At 43.8% G+C, this 18776-nt stretch overlaps 1 protein-coding gene across 2 annotated transcripts in view; it reads left to right on the top strand.

The window, feature by feature from the left end:
* The window catches only part of BEND5 (BEN domain containing 5), an 851004-nt gene extending 832755 nt beyond the window's left edge, over window positions 1-18249 (top strand). Inside the window, exons 12-13 of one of the 2 annotated variants that reach the window (XM_052665964.1) lie at window positions 5454-5550; window positions 15884-18249. In XM_052665964.1, coding sequence (XP_052521924.1) covers window positions 5454-5550; window positions 15884-16007 — 221 coding nt within the window. In that variant the 3' untranslated portion in view covers window positions 16008-18249. Of the gene's footprint in view, window positions 1-5453; window positions 5551-12842; window positions 13141-15883 lie in introns of those variants that run through there. The other variant, XM_052665965.1, reaches the window with a different exon arrangement.
* The last annotated feature ends 527 nt before the right edge of the window (window positions 18250-18776 follow it).

Here is an 18776-nt window from a genome sequence, read left to right on the forward strand (position 1 = left end):
GAATGTGGTTCTGGGCAGCTTGGTCTAGTAGTTGGCAACCCTGCACATATCAGGGGGGTTGAAACTAGATGATCATTATGGTTCTTTTCAACCCAGGCCATTCTATGATTCTATGATAAGTCTTGTCCACTCCCACACTCTCTTTTAGAAGTTTCCTCCTTTGCTAGTGATTTTGAAATATATAACCAGATACACTGGAGTATGTGAACCTGGTTTCCTGAAAAGCCTGCCTTGAGCAAGGATGTAGCATCAGCAGCCAGGTTTGCATTGTGATCAGTGATTCTGAAAAGCCACAGATGAGTCCTCCTCCCCAGGTCTCCGAATTGCCCCAATTGCTCTTTATCTGAAGTACCCCCCCATATACAATTAGACATGTCATTGGCAGCCTCTCTTATTTGTCAGACTGTTGTGTCAGCCCTGTGAAACAAAACAAGTGACTGTGGCAAAAACAGCTCTGCTGAAATAGAGGACTGTTTCTGATCAGGCAGGGTGTGATATAGCACTGTGCTTTAAAGCCGTGTAATGCCATTTTCCATTAGAGCTCTTGTTCAAGTCAGGAAGGGGTTTGATCCATTGATGGAAGCTGTTATAAAGAGATGAGAAAACCTCGTCCATATTTCTCTTGAGATTGTACAAAGCTGACAGTATGCTCACTGACCACAGTCATCTGGGACTCTCCCACACAAAATATCCCTCTTTTCATAAATAACAGGATTGTTGAGTGGTGGACAGAGATTTGCTGCAGAATTCAGTTTTGTCAAACAAAGAGCTTCTTCTGGTTCTTAATTTGAGCTATTAAAAAGATTCATCCTTCTTTCTCCTTGTGAATCCTTCGCTCTTTCTCTCTTCCCTATTTTTCCTTCTTCAATCTGTCTTTAAGATAACTTAGAGCTGTTTTTTGGAAACAAAAGACTTGCGTGGGTCTGATAAGTGATGCGTCTGAATTGGAAGGTCACAATTTTAAATCCTGCTTAGGAGTAAACTTGGACAAATTCCATAAACTAATAACCCAGTGTGGTGTTTTAAATTGATGGAGGTGCTATCCTCTAGATGAAACATAAAAACAGAGATCCAATCTGCTTGGCAGGGACCCCGCAGGACTTATCAAAGATGAGTGGGGGCTGCTAACTGTTTTGCCCTTGTCAAATCCTCGCCACCACCACCGCTTCTCTTCCTGTTCCAAAGCAATGACACTGGACCTTATGAAAATGAGACGACAAACTTGAAGGAGCCATCCATTCCCTAATTATTTAAAGCAGTTTGCAGTGTCTGGCAAGAGGGGGAAGGAGAGATAATCTACTCACTTCAAAGTGGAATGACCCTGAATTTCAAAAAGCAAAACAAAAGCAGGCGAATGGTGCCACCATGCTCTGCAGCAGCAATATTATTAAATGATCAGCGAGCTATTAAAGCAGCAACATTTAGTACCTCCCCTAATGACTTGTACTGCTAACTGGTTTCCAAATTGAGATTCTTATTGCCTTCACACACAGACAGAATAAGGCTGTGTGCATGTTTCTGGAGGCTCCAGCTGAAGCAGACTGTTCACAATAGGATCAGTGAATCTTCTCTGCTGAAAACTAGTAATGACTTCTGAGATCTACACTCCTCCTCTGTCCTGTTTTCATGCCAGGGCCAGAAGCTTTGGGGGGAGAGGCATGGTGGAGATCAGAAGTGTGGGGGATTTTGCAGAGAGCTCTGCCTGATTCTTGTCTTATCTGAACTTCCTAACATCTGCGAAATTTGGCAGAGTTGTGCACAAACAGACTGCTCGGAAATCTCCCCAAAACCACTGATGCCAGTCAAAGAGCAAATATTGCGGGAACAGCATTTTCAGAAGGAAACTTGGGGATGCTGGTTTCCACTTCCAGGTAGGAATACAGAGCATGCAGAACAAATTGATGAAGGAGGAAGGGAGAGGAGAGAAAATCCTGGCAGGCAGTAGAGACAGACATTCACGCAGATGCTTCCATTGTGGCTCTCCCAGGTGGGTTTCTGCTGTCCCATGGGAGTTCTTGTGATGGGAATAGCTGGGCAATCGACTGCAGGTATGGTTGAAGTTGGGCAGAGAGTTCTTGTGGGCAAAAGCACAGCATGTGTGATTAGCAAAAGGAAAGACGATTACAAAACAAACCACCACACTACTCGGAAAAGGTGAGTTCTGGCTGTAGCTGCAGTTATTTTTGTGTCTGTGGTATTTAGTGAAACAAAATGGAGTCTGGGTCTTCTGTGCACCCAAAATAAATGCAAATGTCATTGCTATGATTTGTTTCTCTCTATCAGTTCTGCACACTCATGCCACCTGCACTTCTGAGTGAGTCAGGCCATTTCTCACCCAGGCTAGGCAGGCACAGGCAGAGACTGTTAATGCTTTTTTTATGTATCAGGTACCTGCTTTCCGTGACAGAAACTACTCATCCTTTGTGGAGGTGGCTGGCAAAGCAATGGCAGTGGGATGGTATGAGAAGCCAATATTAGAACATGCACATTTTTTTTATCCTTTGCAGCCTTGAATCTTACTCCAGACTACAAGCTGTTTCCATTTTGTGACTTTTCAGTGGTTGGATGTGGTGGCACAGAATTGCATGATCAGTTTTGTCAAAGTGTCCATCTACTTTCTGTGTCTATGCTTGGCAAAATGCCTTTACCTTCTCTGTAAACTTAACAAACAGGAGGTCTGTATGGGCTGCAATACGTGGTATGAACTATAGGAAATGGGGATGGATGGGCCTCAGGGCACCTTCTATATTTCTTTTCCCAACTTCATGCAAAACCAGCTAGAGCTACATTGTTCTTACCTACCATAGGCTTAACCTGTTCTTGAAGTCCTCTGCACTGGAATTTTCCAGCTGTGATTAGGTGAAGTGGTTACCAGTCCTTATTGATAGAAAGCATTTTCCAAGAGGTAAAGTTCACCCGTAGAACAAAATTCCTCCACATCGGGAGTAAAGCAGAGCTGTAAGGCACCATGGAGGAGCTCATGTAGCCACTTCCTCAGCTGCATCCACTCTCATTTTAGGGTTTCCTTTCCAGGTGCAGTGTGTCAGACATTGCCCACCACGTGAGCACACGTGTTGTAAAGAGACAAAGAAAAAGCAGCAGGGCCAGCTCTGGCGGATCAGCCTTCTGAGAGTGGCACTGACAAAATGTCCTAGAGACTTTACTGAGTCCAATTACCACTTTGCGTCTTTAAAGTGCTGAGTAAATGAAAGAAACTACAAGATCAAGCTATGTTAGTCTTCTCAATCCCTTAAATGCTTGACAGTCTTCTCCCCTTCTTTCTCATTTTCTCAGAAGACTTTGAACTCTTAACCTTTGCTGCTGCTTTGAGTTCTCAGCTGCAGAAACCAAACTACCCACAGCCATCCCCAAATTCCAGTAACAATCACAAAATGCTTTCAAAGAAACTGTGCCCTTCCTGGAATTGCTGAACTTTAAGCTGCCTCCAACTTTCTGAACTTTTGAGCTCGTATGGTTATCCTCATCCATTGGTGCCAGCAAGCTGCAGGGAAGCTCACCAGGTATTGCCACAGCTGATGTCCCCATCCAACCGCTACTCTGTCCATGCAGACAGCAGCCATGAACATCAGCTGCTTGGGCTGTGCTGTACCATTGCATAGAACAACTGTAGAATCATAGACTTGTTTGAGCTGGAAAGGACTGTTAAAGGCTGTCTAGTCCAACTCCCCTGCACTAACCAGGGACACCTACAGCTCGATCTCATCCTCAAAGCCCTGTCCAGCCTGATCTTGAATGTCTCCAGGGATGGAGCATCTACCACCTCTCTGGGGAACCAATAACATAGGTGCCTACAGTATGCATCGTATTAGAATGGCAATTAGTGTGCCTGGAATAGATCCCTATAATCATCCCCAGGCACTGGAATGGAAACTAGAGTAGTGGAACCAGATAATGGGGGGAGAAAATTAGCGTCAGGAGTCATCCTCGGCCACTTGATCAGGGCTTACTAGCAATGCCAGCAGAGCTGGTGGCTGGCTGATAGTTTTTGGTTGAAGAACTAGAGCTAGAGACTGAGTCATGTCAGTTTGACCTCTCTTTTAAATAAATAAATAAATGATAAACAGCTCACAGCGATGCCTGAACCTGATGTCTCATGCTCACTTGTTTTGATGTGTCTAATGTAAGTGGGCGGGTACTAAAAGCTTCATTTAGAAGCAAGTGTCTTCACAGCCGCTGCTGGAAACCCCTGGGATGCTGCATTTCTGGAATTTTCCTTTAATGGAAACATCAGCAGATAACTATTGGTGTAACGGAATGTGAACATGTGCACACAAAACAACCCAGAAATGGTTTCTTTTCCTAGTCTGCTGGATGTCAGATGCAGAAGTATGTTTAGTTCCCCAGGTTGCATGTTCACTTCAGCTTCTGCATTAACACCCCTGAAATCCTGAAATGGCTGCTGTGATGACCAACTGGGGCAGCACTCTTGAAAATCACATGGTTATTGCAGTGTGTAAAGGCATCAGGTCAAAATAAGCAATTAAAAGAGTCCTCAGCTATGCAGCTATGGATAATGACATCCATTGCATTTCTTCCAGATGAACATCATCATGCAGAGGATAAGCAGGGACCACTCTATAACAGGCAGGTCTAGTGCTGATGTTTCACATAGGGAGGAGGTTCACCCAATGAATATATGATCTTGGATATTATTTTTTTATGCAGTCATGGGTTATTCAGCTTATTTTTAGGCAACAGAGTCTTCAGGAGGTTCAGGCACCCTCAAAGTCTCTTCAGCAGCTCATCTGTATAGTGTTGGGTTCAGGGTTAGCCAAAACAGAAATCATGGCCAGCGAGGGGAGAAGAGCCTCAGTGTTGTTGCTGACCTCTGGAAGGTAATGCACAGCTCTCCAAGACATTCTTCTAGATCAGTGCTAAACCACCATTTTAGCTTCTGAGTACAACACAACTAGAGAACTGTAGATTCTTCTAGGACAGTGTGGGAGCTCCACACTAAAGGTGAAGGGCTACAGCTCCGATCCCAGTGTTAAATTTTTATACTGGTACATGTCTGGTTTGTACCATGACGTTGTTGACCTTGTCTCCTGGAGACAAGTACAGAAATGTCACCTGTGTCCAAACATTTTTAGGTATATATTTTCCCTGAGCGTGAAAATTGGAAGGCTGCTTGGTCTAGTCTGTTACTTCATGAACACCACGGGGATCTGCAGCCAAGTGTAAAGGGGAAGAGAGACTGTTTCCTCTTGTCTGTAGTTTTATATAGCATCTACCTGTGAAAAGAAGAAGAAAACAAGATGACCCTTGCTTTGTCTGCTTATGTAAGTCATTTTGCCTGAGGTCTAAGGACTGTGGGATGGCTAATGTAAACTTGCTCGTGCGTCAAATAGCAGTAATTTACCTCTGGACTATGTGGTTTTATTATTAATATCTTTAATTATTTCCAAAAATACTCCTTAATTAAAAATCTACAGATATGAAGCTTGGAAGGAATGTGGCCAGGACGTTCTTGGACTATTACAGGCTGAACTCCTTGGTGGAAAGACCACTGGCAGCAACTCCTAAAATTCGGTAGGTCAGAAAGCATTTTCTTTTCCTTTAGTGGGGCTGCTTCTTTCATGCCTTTCATGACTAAACTTCAGTGCTCCTTCATTATGGCTTTATAATAAGCATGCCAGTCTAACTGTGCTTATTCTATTAAAATTCCATTCGGAAATAAAGCATTTATGATCAGGAAAGATACCTGGTTTATGCCTGAAAAAAATATACAGGGGATTTGGGAGATATCAATATCTTTCCTGAATTCTGTCTGCTGTACACCAATCTCACACCAGTATCTTTAATGGACTTACCCTTCGTTTATCTCCTAAGAGTGAGAGGAGAATCAGACTCTCTTTATTTTGAAAACTTTTAGTTCTGGAAGGAAAAACTTTTTCAGTGCTTCAGGAGGTTATTGGCAAGCCTGTGCTGAAGGCAGTGTTCTTCAATTCACTTTGGACCTGTGCTGACAGCTGGATGGCAGGCTTCTCCTACAGCTAGGACCAGGTTTCCCCCTCACTGTGAATCCCTAATCCAGCTTTACAGCCAGTGTAGGCTGTTTGTCCCAGAGTGTCTCTGTTTTTGGACATGAAGTAAGGCCACTAGAGAGGAAGGCACACAGGTATGAAGAGAGGGTTTAAATGCCCAAGCTCTATTCTCTGCAGTGCTGCTGGCCCTCTGCGTGGTGTTGGACCACTGATGTCCTTTCAGTGTCTTACCTTGCATGAGCAGGAGTGGCTGTACTACGGAAGTGCTGATTGAGAATTGCCATTATTTGAACAGACAAAGCTGGGTAATAATGTGAAGAGAGAAGCTGACCAGGAAGCAGAACTCCTGTTGCGTGGGAAACACCATGTTCAGAATTTGTTTCTGTTCAGAGGATGGAGCATTTTTGCCTCCAAACTCAAAATTTCCAATTAAGTGCATTTAGATCAATTGGAAAGTTTGGAATTGTTTGTTTTAATACCACAGCCAAGCATAATTTATATTTACAATGGAAAATCCAGTTCCAAATGGAATTGTTCCTGTCCAGCAAGGACTGCAGATGACCCTTGAATATCACTCCCTTCTTTTCCCCTCTTTTTCCCCTTAAAAAAATACCTGTGAGAATAGTTTCTTGTTTACAAAGAAACACTTTCCTACTAAAGACTTTCCACTGATGCGTAAGATGGATGCTACAATTATCAGCCCAGGCCATAGAGCAATTGCTGAAATACACTTCAGCAGACTTTAAAAATCCTTTTGGTGCAGCCATTCTGGCAGTTCCTTATGCATACAGTCCAAGCCAGCCTGACTGCATTAGGTGTTTAAAGGCCCTACTTTGAGTCCATCTTCCATTCTGTGTTCGTGATCTCGACACAACAGTTTAGGCTGGCTCAAGGAGGATTGTCAGCGCTGCAGCTCTGAATGCTCTTATCTGCAGAGACCTGCAGGGTTAGCAGAGAAAAGCATCCAGCATCTTCCTTTCCTCTGGAAATTGAATGTATCATTTCTTTCAGATTCCCAGGGGCTGCAACCTCCAAGGCTAAAAACCCACAGCTATTACTGAACCTAATTACCACCTGACAGCAAAGTGCTTTTCCGTAGCATCATTCAGTTACCTCATCAAAAAGAATGTTTGTTTGCCTTCTTCGTTTTAAATTAAAGAACCACTTACAGTGGTAACTGAAGCATTTTAATCTCATCAAATATCCATGTCCATCTCTATAGAGACAGCCATGCCAGCAGGGAAAGATACACATCTATAATCGACTTGAACAGAGCAGATTTCTCTTCTCCCCCCACCAGAATCTAATGGGGCGAGGGATCTTTTGTCTGGGGGGGTTCTACCTCACATTAAAATCCTAAATACTGTAAATGTTCAGCCTAAAGCCAACAGATGTTTTAGGAATAGATTTTGAAAATTCATGTTGTTAATTTCCTGATAGCTTTCAAATGCTGGTCTTCCTTGTAAGTAGACAAATGCCTTCTATTTGTCTCGTGGGTCTTTGTCACCTGACATTTGATCAGAGCCTGTGTACATTATTAAAAGTACACGAACGAAATGAAATCTTCTTTGAAGCTGTCATGTTTACTGCAAACCTGTGCACAAGAAAACCTTGCAAACTGCTGGGTAGGAGGAGGAAGATAGCTGTGGTTTTAAATCTGCCTTGGCTGGGCAGTGGCATTAGGAAAGGACTAGAATATGTAAAATGATACTAAATATCTCTATAATCAGGACTAATTACATGGTAAGGTTATTAGCTTGATGACTGGACATGTTGTGACCATAGTTTATGAAAATATATTAAAACATTACCAGATTCCACATACTCATTGAAAGAAAGCTGCAGAGTTAATAAACGTGTAAGAGACAACTAATTGGCTGCTTTGTCCTAGTCTATTGCAGGCAGAATGATTTCTGTTTGAGGAAATTAATGCAGCCAAATGTGTTATAAGGATAGCCCTGGAAATAGCAGCAACCTGAATCACTTCCAGAGCACCTCTTGACTGAAGGACCTTAAAGAAGGAAATGTTTACTTTGATATCACCGTGGTGTGCAGAAGGAAACTGAGGCACAGAAAGGAAGGGATGGTCCTGAAAATTGGTGCAAGTATTTGATAGTGCCCATTTTCAGGCCCCTTTAGCCCTGATAACAGCTATACTGAAGAACAGACGATGCAGGCAGTTCAGTGAGAACTGAATTAGGATCATCTGGTGCAAGAGACAAGAACTGCAGCTCTGGTTACAGGGCAAGAACTGACTGTGGGGCCAAGCACTTGTAAAGCTTATTCCAAGATGGAAAGAGAGATAGCTGTATCTTTATAAGGTGTTTATGTGCATGTAAATGAATCCAACTTGTTGGATCTACAGTTGGACCTGTGGTATCCCCAGTGTATCCCACAGTCCTATTCTTGCAAGGACCCCGTGATCCTGAATGAACACTTAGTTCAGAAAGATAATGTCCATTGTTACCAGCAAACTAAGCAATTATTTTCCTGAAGGTGATATGTCTGCAGCAAGATAGGAAAGCATCAATGGCTCAGCTGGGGAGGGCAGGAAGATTAGAATATTTTCATATGTGAGCTAATGAATTAAAAGCCTTGCTGAAAATGCTGGACACTTTCTGGAGTGATAAACCGATAGGCCCATAGATTTCTAAGAGTGAGACCTGTGTGCTGCCTACAGAAGCTGCTGGAGAACAGAGTGCTGCCACTTCAGTGTGCTTCAGAAAGGCTCAGGAAAGTCCACCAGCACACAGAGACATCTCTTCAAGGCCGAGTTAAGTGGGGACAGAGCAGGAGAGCACAGCTGTTTGGTTGGCAATGGATGTTCATGCCCTTCCTCTCCTCTTCTTGCAGTGCTGTTTTATGCTGCTCAGCGGCCAACAAATTCTGCTCCTGCTGCACTCACTGGGAAGAATTTGAGTGGGATTCCCTGTGATGCTGTCAGAGACACAAGCAGCTCTTTCTCTTGCTGTGTCTCTGTCCTGAGCACACTTCTCTACTTGTGCCAGAGTAAGTGTTAGCACTGGTTGTGTTGAGAGCAAAAAATTGCCTCTACTGAAATCTTTGGTATAAAAGGCAAAATTTTTGTAGGTGATGAAGAAAAAGCAGAGTGCATCTGTTAAAAAAAAAGAAAACAGAAACCTTGCCATGCAAAAATTTGCAAATGCAAGTCACCTTGTGCTGCCTTAGGCCTTTGCCCATGCCAACATTGCTCTGTTCTTTCCCTCCTGGCTCATTGACTGTGCAGCAGAGCTGTGCTTCAGCACAGCAGTGTCAGCAAAGTTGCTATTGCCTCTCAAACTGCTGACTCGTTTTTCTGAGAGCTGCTAGTCCCATGTTTCTGGTTCTCTGTGTTCACTGAGGTCCAAATTATGGAAATGCTGAGTGCTTTTGGCTCTGACAAAGGTTAGAGGAGCTGGACTTCGAACAGACACCTCGTAAGTACCCTGAAAAATCCCAGCTGGCCAGCAGAATATCTCTGTACCAGGTAAAACCCAGGCCCTCTGCTCATTGGGATGTAGAAAAAGAAATCCATTCCTATGTGGGAAGCTCTCTGTTGACGTACCGATACTCATGAAATCCAGGAGAAGAGGAGTAGATCTGTCTCTAAGAGCAGGGAACTTGATGGCATGCAGCAAGTAATGCCTAGAGTTACACACTGAACAAAAAAAAAGACAAGAAAATATTGACTGACCCTTTTTTAATTGCTTGTTCGTTTGTTTGTTGTGCCCTGAATGAAGCAGAAGTCTTGTTGAAGAAAAAGTAGGCTGTGATGAGGTAATTAAAGACTGCATCAGAAGGCATATCTGCCAGGAGGCTGAATTAAAATTGCTCTGACAGCCTTTATTCGGGTAATTCCTCCTCTTGCTGCTTGACTTTGCAGCCTTAATGATGATATATAAGTTCACAGCTGTGTATCCAACCAGATGGATTGGCCCACGGGACTGCCCCGTCATCCTCAGGTGATGGCAACCATTGTCTGCATCACAATGGGTGGAGATGGAGAATGTCTTTTCCTGTATGGGCACAGTTTGCTAAAGAGACACTTCTGCCAGGACAACTCAGTCATTCAAATGCTGAGCCCCATCTGACACTAAAGAGATGTTCAGTGGTTGTGTGGGCCTCCAGGCTCTGACTGATGCCGTCCTGGGGATTTTCTGGCACATGTGTGGGAGTCCTTCTGTCCCTTGGGATCTGGATGTTCTTCCCGTCCACTCATGCTGTCTTTCAGAAAAAACTTTTAAGATCTGCCTTCAGGATTTTTGAGGTTTTACCTGCATCTGTCGGCGCTTTCTTTGACCTGGCCATGTCTGAAATGAGAGCTGGGAGTGAAGCCACCTGTCTGCTTTACGTAGATGGCTGCTTCTTGTCATTCTCTTGGGGCCCTGTTTGCTGTCACCGCAGCTCACTTCCCCCAAACTTAAAATGCTGTCTTGTCATCTTTTCCCCCCACCATTTTTCAGTGGGAGAGTAGTCTTTAGGGAAAAATGAAAAAAAGAAAAAAAAAAAAAAGTGCATGTCCTAGCAAGAATTATGAATTTTGTCAGGGCAACAGTGCCCTAGATGATATGTGATCTGAAGTACTCCTAAACACTAGGAGGTCCGGCCATTTCCCTTGCCCACACAGGATGCACACAGGCTTCTCATCTCCCTGGGCTACTCATATCACCCCACTTCAGTCTCAGGGTACTGGCAGTGGCTCTTGAATGGTGCTGATACAGCCACTTCCTCCAGAGTTGCTCCAGAGGAAGATCAGCAAAACTACTTACTTACCATTTGTAGAGAAAGGAGGAAATGAAGAAAGAAAAAAGGGAATCAGCTGCAGAACCCTTCATCACCAGCCTGGCTAAGAGAGAGGACTGCAGCCTGTCTTGGGCATTTTGCTGGACCTGGCCAATGGGTGCCCCACAGCCGTGTCACTTTTGTAACGACAGGTTGCACCAGTCTGAATTTAAGAATCTTCCCTGTGCCCCTGGAAGGGCTGTTTGGGGCTGTAGTGATACACAATCCTACCAGCTAGGACAGAAATGCTTTGGAAGCCTGCAGGACATCTTAACCACTTCCCTTCCTGTTCCAACAGTGCAAAGCTCATGTGAGTATCTAAATAAAGCCCCGCTTTATCCTCCCACATTGGCCAGTGCACTTCTAAAAGGAAATAAAAATAAAAACCTGCTAAGGAGTCAAACAACTTCAATCTGATTTCCAGGTTTGTAAATGGAAGCACTACTGTGGCATAAAGGAAAATTATATGTTTTGCCTCAAAAAATAATTTTTATTTTTTCCCCCTTCTCAACTGGTAATTATAATGTCAGCTCACTCCCACACATGTCTACGCGTTTTATGCAACTCTTGATACTTGTAGCTGTCATCAAGGAAAGCTTTTCAGGTTTTAAACTGTGACACATTTGAGTGGGTTCAATGAAGAGGATCCCTTTGCAGGGTTTGGGGAGATTTGCAGCGCTCACCAAAACACCCTACTACAACAATTGCTTCCTCAAGCACTTGGGGGCCAGTGTTGGCTAGAAGGATTTCAGCCTGGATTTAGGCATGCACTCTAAAGCACGTGCAAACAGTCAGATACACCTCAGCACTGGTCCTGCTTTCAGAAATCCCCATGTAAAGAATGTGTAAAAACACACCACTTCAAGACTGGTCCAGGGAGCCAGCATGCCTGTACAGCAGGGGAGAGTAATCTGCATTACTGTAGGAAGTAGGCTGGGTCCATGTTAACAATCCTTTTCGAAATGAAGGTGCTGTCAGATGGTTTAATTTAATTTACTCTACCTTAATTTACTTTTGGAAATGAGCTAAATGAATGAATTGAATTATGGCTACTTTAACTCTGAAGGAGCATATCCACATAGGAGCTTACTGTAGTTTGACTAATCACCTTCACGGTTTACACCCTAAATGTATTTGGATTAGCTCTCTGGGGCATCCTCATGTAGATACCCCTGGAGACGCCCACCTGCTTTTCCCTTCCTTCTCCAGGCTTGCTGCTCTGAAGAAGCTGGGGCTCGGTAAGCAGATTTAAATCATCTGTGTTTTTTCCAGCTTCACCCCTGTGTGGACTCTCCTATTTCTAAGGAGGAGGATAGAGCACACCACTGTGAAAGCATAGAGAGTTGCTATGCATTGAATGAGCTGACTTGGTTAATGTCTGGTGTATATAGCATGTTAATCCTGACATCGTATTTCTAATTTGAACAAACTCAAGACACAAAGAGACAATCATTTTTTGCTAGCAATATATTATTCTCCTGCTGCTTCTCTTTAGAAAATAGGAGGACAGAGGACAAGACAAAACCTTCAGTGGCAAAGGGAGAGCCATCTGCAAAGTCTCCTGAGAGGGACTTTGCAGCTGTAATATGGTGCCTTGGCACCACTGGACTGATTCCTGCATTCAGAAAGGTATAGCCTCACGGTAAAGACTTGATGAGGTCTCCAGGTAGTTCTGATATTATCCTCCTTTCACTGAGATAGTGGGATTTGCAAGGCCCAGAAATCATAATCTGCTGTAAAAGGTGTAGGTGTGTGGTCACCTATGTACATGAGTTTGTGCTTGCTTTCTGGAAATGGACACTGGTGACCACATACAAAAAAAAAAAAATAAAATAAAATAAAAATTCAAGCCTTTGGTAATGGCTAAGGATTTCTGACCTTTGCTCTAACACTGTAAATTTGTTTTTATAGCTTCTAATTGCCTTGCTTTGCAGCACGAACGTTATCTAACTGCCAGGGCACTGACCGTCATTATCTGCTGGGTCATTTAATTTGTGTTTTTTTACATTTGAAACTTGTCAGACATTCTCAGAAAATACTGTGCTCCCCTTGCAGTGTCAAATGTGGGCCTGGCTAATTGTGGATCCCTGAGAGTGAAGCATTTGAAGTAATCAGGCGTTGATTGTTTGGCTGCAATGGCGGCCCTTCTGCAATGGAAACACACCTCCTTTGAATGGAGGGGAGAGTGTAAAAATTAGATCAGCAGACACACGACAGCAACCAGATTTCATGGTTTCAGGGATCAGAGGTTAGTCATTTTTCAGCCTTGATGATTCATTTTCGATCCTACTCTCGTGGCTTTAATAACCTTATTTTCTCCTCCCTTTTGCAGTTTAAATACAGAATTCTCTTCTGTGCTTTGGCCCTCTCAGTATGCCAGCTGCAAAGTCACTAACATCTATCACTCCCCACCTCAACGTGCTTCACCAATTGGAAACAAATGTCAAGAAAAGCATGTGTGAAAGAGCCCAAAATGCCACAAGAGCACACGTATGCTTACAGGCTGTGAGCTCACCTGCGCTGCTTTAGGACAGTGGTGTGTAAACCGCAGCTCATCTAAAACATCAGCCTAGTCTGGAGGTCTGATAATTCATTTTGAGATCCTTAAGATTTCCTAACAATTAAACATACCAGTGAAATTGTTTTAGAGGTGAACATGTGCAGTACATTTGTTGTAGATGTATATAGGGCTTGAATTCCTAACTAAGGGCTGAACTAAAGCAAGCAACGTCTCCATTTTGTAGAACATGAAAAAAAGCCTCTCTGGAAGCACCAAGATGCCAGACCTCCATGTGAATTATGCTCCTCCTGTATTTAGAAAGAAGCAATTTTGCTGTTGAAATCAGAGGTTGGCATTTTTTCCCATGGGTTCCGTAACTCAAAATTATGTTGAGATCATGCATGTACTGAAGGGGTTTTTTTTAGCACCAAAGGTGAATGTATTCAGATTATTCAAGTGGTGATTTTTTGGATGTACAATTAGTAGACTGAGAGATGTGGTATAAATTTGGTATTGTAATTGCTATGCCTCTGAGATTTGCAAACCAGTTTGCATGGCTGCAAGATTAACTGTTGTATGTGCGATGAGCACGCAGCAGGGCTGTGATTTGATCACAACTGTCTATCAATTGGCTGTATGGCCACAAATCACTTTCTCACAAGAATCTGGTGTGAACTGAGTGCTTGATATTTGTGGTTCTTCAGCTCAACTTATGCTTGGATAGCTGCTAAAAAAGGGCAGTGAATAAAAATCCCAGTGTAAGTGCTGTTGGTTAACCCGAGTTTGCTTTTCAGCTGTTATGCAGATGCAAAAATCCTCTTTGCATATTTCTTATGTTGCTTTCTTCTCCTGCAAAGAGCAGACAGCCCAGTTTGCCTTTCTGGGAAGGAGGTTGCCTCTGCTGGGGTAAGCCTTGCCTGTTCAGTGCTGGGCATGGGCAGGCTGTCAGCAGTAACAGGAGCAGCCCAAGGGCAGGGATGGCTTGACTGACATGCCTCTCTATGTTTTGTGTGATTCTCTGTTTGGTCCACAGCTGCTGCTGTGTTTGGGTCTCCAGCATTGTCTAGGAACTTGTCAATGTAATTATACACAGAACCAGAGAAAGCACTTGTTCTCACTTCTGTGTGCCTCTCAGGTCTCCCTCACAGGGTCCTAATTTATTTATTTTTGTCTCTATGTTTTTCTCTTCAAAATTCGTAGGTTGGTTGAACTGTGGAGACGCAGTAGATGCTGAACTGGTGGCAGTTGTGATGGCAATGGGGAGGGGAGAGCTGAGGCAGTGAAGCTCCCTCAGCCAGGAGTTGGACTCAATAGGTCTTGTGGATTCCTACCAACTCAGGATGTTCTGTGATTCCATGACTCTGTCATGGTGTCCTAAGGCAAAGATTCCTGCTCCAGCACAGCACCAGCACAGCGGGGTACATGGCTGTAGGATCTGTGGCCCTTCACGTTCAGCCTCCCGTCATAGCTATATCTCAGGGTACAAAGATGTGAGGATTGGTTCCTAGGTTTGGCTCTGCCCAGCAGCTAGATGAGCAGACAGACAGGCTGAGGCTGTTTGTGCCTGTCATGCTGTGACACACAACTGTCAGGAGCCTGAGGGTAGTGGAAGTGGTGGGCTGTGAATTGGGAGGGTTTAATTAAGGCCTTTAAGCAAAGAGGCTGTGTAAGTAAACAGAACAGAAATGTTAAAAAAAAATTAATAGATAATAAAGGCTAGAGACTTACTTTTCCTTAAAGCAGCAAACATCCAGAATGCACACTGTAAACACACACCCGGCAGCACTTTGCCTGGGAAGCACACAGTGAGAGCAGAACCACATGAAGCAGCTCTGCTATACAGGACAGGCTGTGGGAAGCTACAAGGCTGGTGCAGCCATGCCAGGCTGTGATGAGCTCACATCTCTGAAAAAGGGCTTTATATTTCTCCTCATCAGAGATCAGCAATTGAACCCCAACTGCTTTGCGAGGTCTGCAGCCCAAAGGGTGCTGAAAGGGTCAGGCCACAAACAACAGTGACAAGTAAGGTTTTACATTATAATTAAATATTTGGAGTTAATGGAAGTGCTGGAATCACTGGCATCACATGCCACATGATGGGTGCTCCCCAGCCACATGGGCAGAGTTTGGCCATGGCTGTGAGCCTTCTTCCTAGCAGGGGCAATGAAGAGGTGAGCAGACCTGGGAACCAGCCGTCCTGGAAGCAGTATCTACCCCAGAAGGAAATATTCACTGTGACATGATTGCTGATAATGGGGAGAAATGATGTGAAATGTTTCAGAAGTGTGGTGAGGAGAAAACAGCTGTAAGTGCATTGGCCTGAAGGGAAACAGGGCTTTCTCTTGGAGAGTTCAGAGATAGTGCAGAGTGTCTTCTGGAAGGACTAACCCTTCTCTGACCAGAGGAGCAGGGCACCAGCTCTAATTTCTCTTAACCATCTCTAATTTCTCTTGAGCAGCCAAAGCCTCCCTTGCAGATGCTTCCCTGTGAGACTGCACGTGCATCTCCTCAGAGCTCAGCCACCCAGGGTTTGCTTATCTGCTTTAGGAACACCACAGCATTCATAACACCTGTCCTCTCTCTCTTCTTTTGGCAGGAAGGAAAAGCCGCCAGCCTTTAAATGCACCACCCAGAAGAGCCAGGGGACCAGCCATGCTGACAGCAAGCCAGGGAAGAGAAGCCAGGCACACCTGAAGGACCAATCTCTCCCTGCACGATGAGAGGAGAAGAGAGGAGAGGAGGGCTGGTTTGTGTGGTGAGGTGGAAGAGTGCAGCTGGAGCTGGAACTGCTGATATTTCTCTTCTTTTTTTTTTTTTTTCCCAGATAAGTATTTCTAAGATAACAAATAGTCCAGAGGGAAACGAAGGAGAGGGAAATTAGCTAGAAATTTTACCATTGATTCTTTTTTATTTATAGACGGTAAATCAATTTCAAGCCTTTTTCTTTCTTTTTTTTTTTTAGCTCTCATCTCTGGGAAAAAAAGAAAGAAAAAAAAAAAAAAAAGTGACCCAATAGATCTAGAGAAATCATTTGCAGTGGCTGAAAAGCTATTTGTTAAAACGAGAAGGCCTCCCCTTCCTCCACCAGCTCCTCTCTCTCCCTCTCTGTTAAGGGGTAATCCATACAATGAGCAAATGAGGGAGTCCTGGCTCCCCTGCTTCACTATGTGATGTCTCCCCATTTAGTGTCAGGCTCAGAAGCTTTTATGCCAATTGCATGTGCTAGCCCAGTTAGCTTGCATTATGAGAGCCTGATAAATAGCTTCTGGGAGTCCGGCAGGTGCTCCTCAGTGTGCCGTTTATCATCTGCTGCATGGTTAGGCTTTTGCTCTTCTATCAGATCATTTGAGGAAAGTGGTCGTATGAGAAATGCTAGTGGTGTCACCTGTCAGGTGCAGCACAAAATTCGCTGCAAGCCCTGTCTAACAGGCAGAAACCATGTTCCTCCAGCAGTAGCTGGTAGGAATCTAGGAAGAGTGGGCTTCCAAAAGATTTATGACTGAGGCAGTGTCAGCGAGGGGTAGCGCTGAAAGAGAAGGTGCTGAGACCCAGAGGATAGAAAGGGGAAGGATGAACCAGAATGAGGTTAAAGGGAGATATGTGAAACAAGAATGAATGAGTTCCCCTTGGTGTCAGGTGGTCCCAATGAAGTAGCAGTCCAAGACTCTGTAGTAAAGGAAGTGAGGTTGGTTGCTCCTCTTCTCTAAGCCAGGACATGACCCTTGCAATCTAGAAACAGGGTCAGACCCAGCTGGGTAGTCATGATGGGCTGGATAGAGAAGAAAGCATCCTGGGCAAAAATGAAGATATATGAGAAAAACTGGAAATTATAGGCAATGGACCTTCCAGGCTATTTAAATTTACTGCCCCTAGTGAAAATATTCCCTGTATCTTCAGCTGCGGAGAACTGGCTGCGGAACCTGAGCATTACCAACACTAAACCAATCTATGAGCCTACAAAGAACTACCAGAAAGCAACCTGAGTTGTATTTATGCAGCCAGGAAACTAGTAGTTCCTCATATGCTCATCTATCTTTGAATACTGTATCTGTCCCAGTGTTATTTTGGGTGTAAGGGAGCTCTGCATAAGGTCCTTTGGGGTCTCTGCCATACAAGCTAATACAAAGCAAGCAGGGTCAAGGTCTGCATTCTGTGTCTTAGGACCTCACACACTCTTCTGTAGTCCTATTGCACCACCCAGACAGCCCTCCTAGGACCAATGGCACATGGTTTCCAATCTGATTAGCATGACTGGACTGCAATCAGAATGAGTGAGCAGGTACAATTTGGGAGAAAAAAAAAAAAAAAGGGCTTTGCATGCCTCTAAAAAGTGCAAACTACTCAGGATCTGACAAAACTTGAGCTGATTGTTTCTGTGCATTAGTCAGCTGCTTGCTGAGCTTTCATTAGTCCATTAGTTAGTTTGTTTGTCTCTGAAAAGGGTAACTTGGCTAAAACAAGATACCCCACTGGAAGGAGAATGGTTTAAAATACCGAGCAAATGTGATGTTGTCAGTCTTTCAAGGTGAGGGGGTTAAACTGTGAGCATTTTAGGGAGAATAAAACGCCCTCATATGATGAATTCCAAGGCATCCAAAAGGCATAGTGCTGGCTCTCTGTCTCCTAGAGCAGAGTAATGAATAGCTGTGACAGTGTGATAATTAAAATGACCTCTTGAAGATATGGATTAGAAGGTATGCAGAGGGGGGATAAGTTCTCCTTTGAATTAATCTACTGTTAATTTATGACTATCATTGGGTTTTATAGGGTTTTAGTGGAAGACTTTCAAAGTTGGTTTACTGGGAGGAAAATGTTCCTTTTGCATATTCAGTGAGAAAATATTTGCAGAATTCCTTGTTATTTATTTTTGAATGGTTCTATTTATATACGTATGCATATATATAATAAGAGAGTTTCAGATATTTGCTTAGCTGCTAAAGGATTTGCTCAAGAAATACGAATAAAGTGATAAAAGCAGCTGAGGAATGTGCGTGTTGTTTCATTTTCAGATTCCATCTTCCCCAAGGGCTCCCAGAGTCACTTTGAGACCAAGAAGTGGACAAGCTGGTTCTGGGAAGCCCTTGGGCTGCCCTGATATCAGCTGTCAGAGATTCCTGCCATCTGACTTGTAAAAGTCAGCCTTTTAAGTTCAGATTTAATAACTGGATTTTCCTGAAATCGCTGTTTCTACTTGTTTTCTGTCACCCACATCTACCCCAGAGCCTGCAATTTTCAACTCTGTGAAGACCTAATGTGGAATCCTCATCTCTGCCAGAGTGGTATCCTTTCTGCTGAGATATCCCAAGCTTTAGTCAGACAGAAAGGACAGATTGGAGATAGTTACCCATATGGGAAATGATGACATCCCATTTGTCAGCTCCCATGTTGGTAACCTTCTTCCCATCCCCTCCACCTGCCTAGCAATACCATAACATCCAAACATAAGGTTATCTGCCAAGAGCATCTGCCTTGCTCTTCAGTCAGGCAGC

Source organism: Tympanuchus pallidicinctus, unplaced genomic scaffold (genome assembly GCF_026119805.1).
Source record: "Tympanuchus pallidicinctus isolate F22 unplaced genomic scaffold, pur_lepc_1.0 scaffold7, whole genome shotgun sequence".
Taxonomy (NCBI): Eukaryota; Metazoa; Chordata; class Aves; order Galliformes; family Phasianidae; genus Tympanuchus; species Tympanuchus pallidicinctus.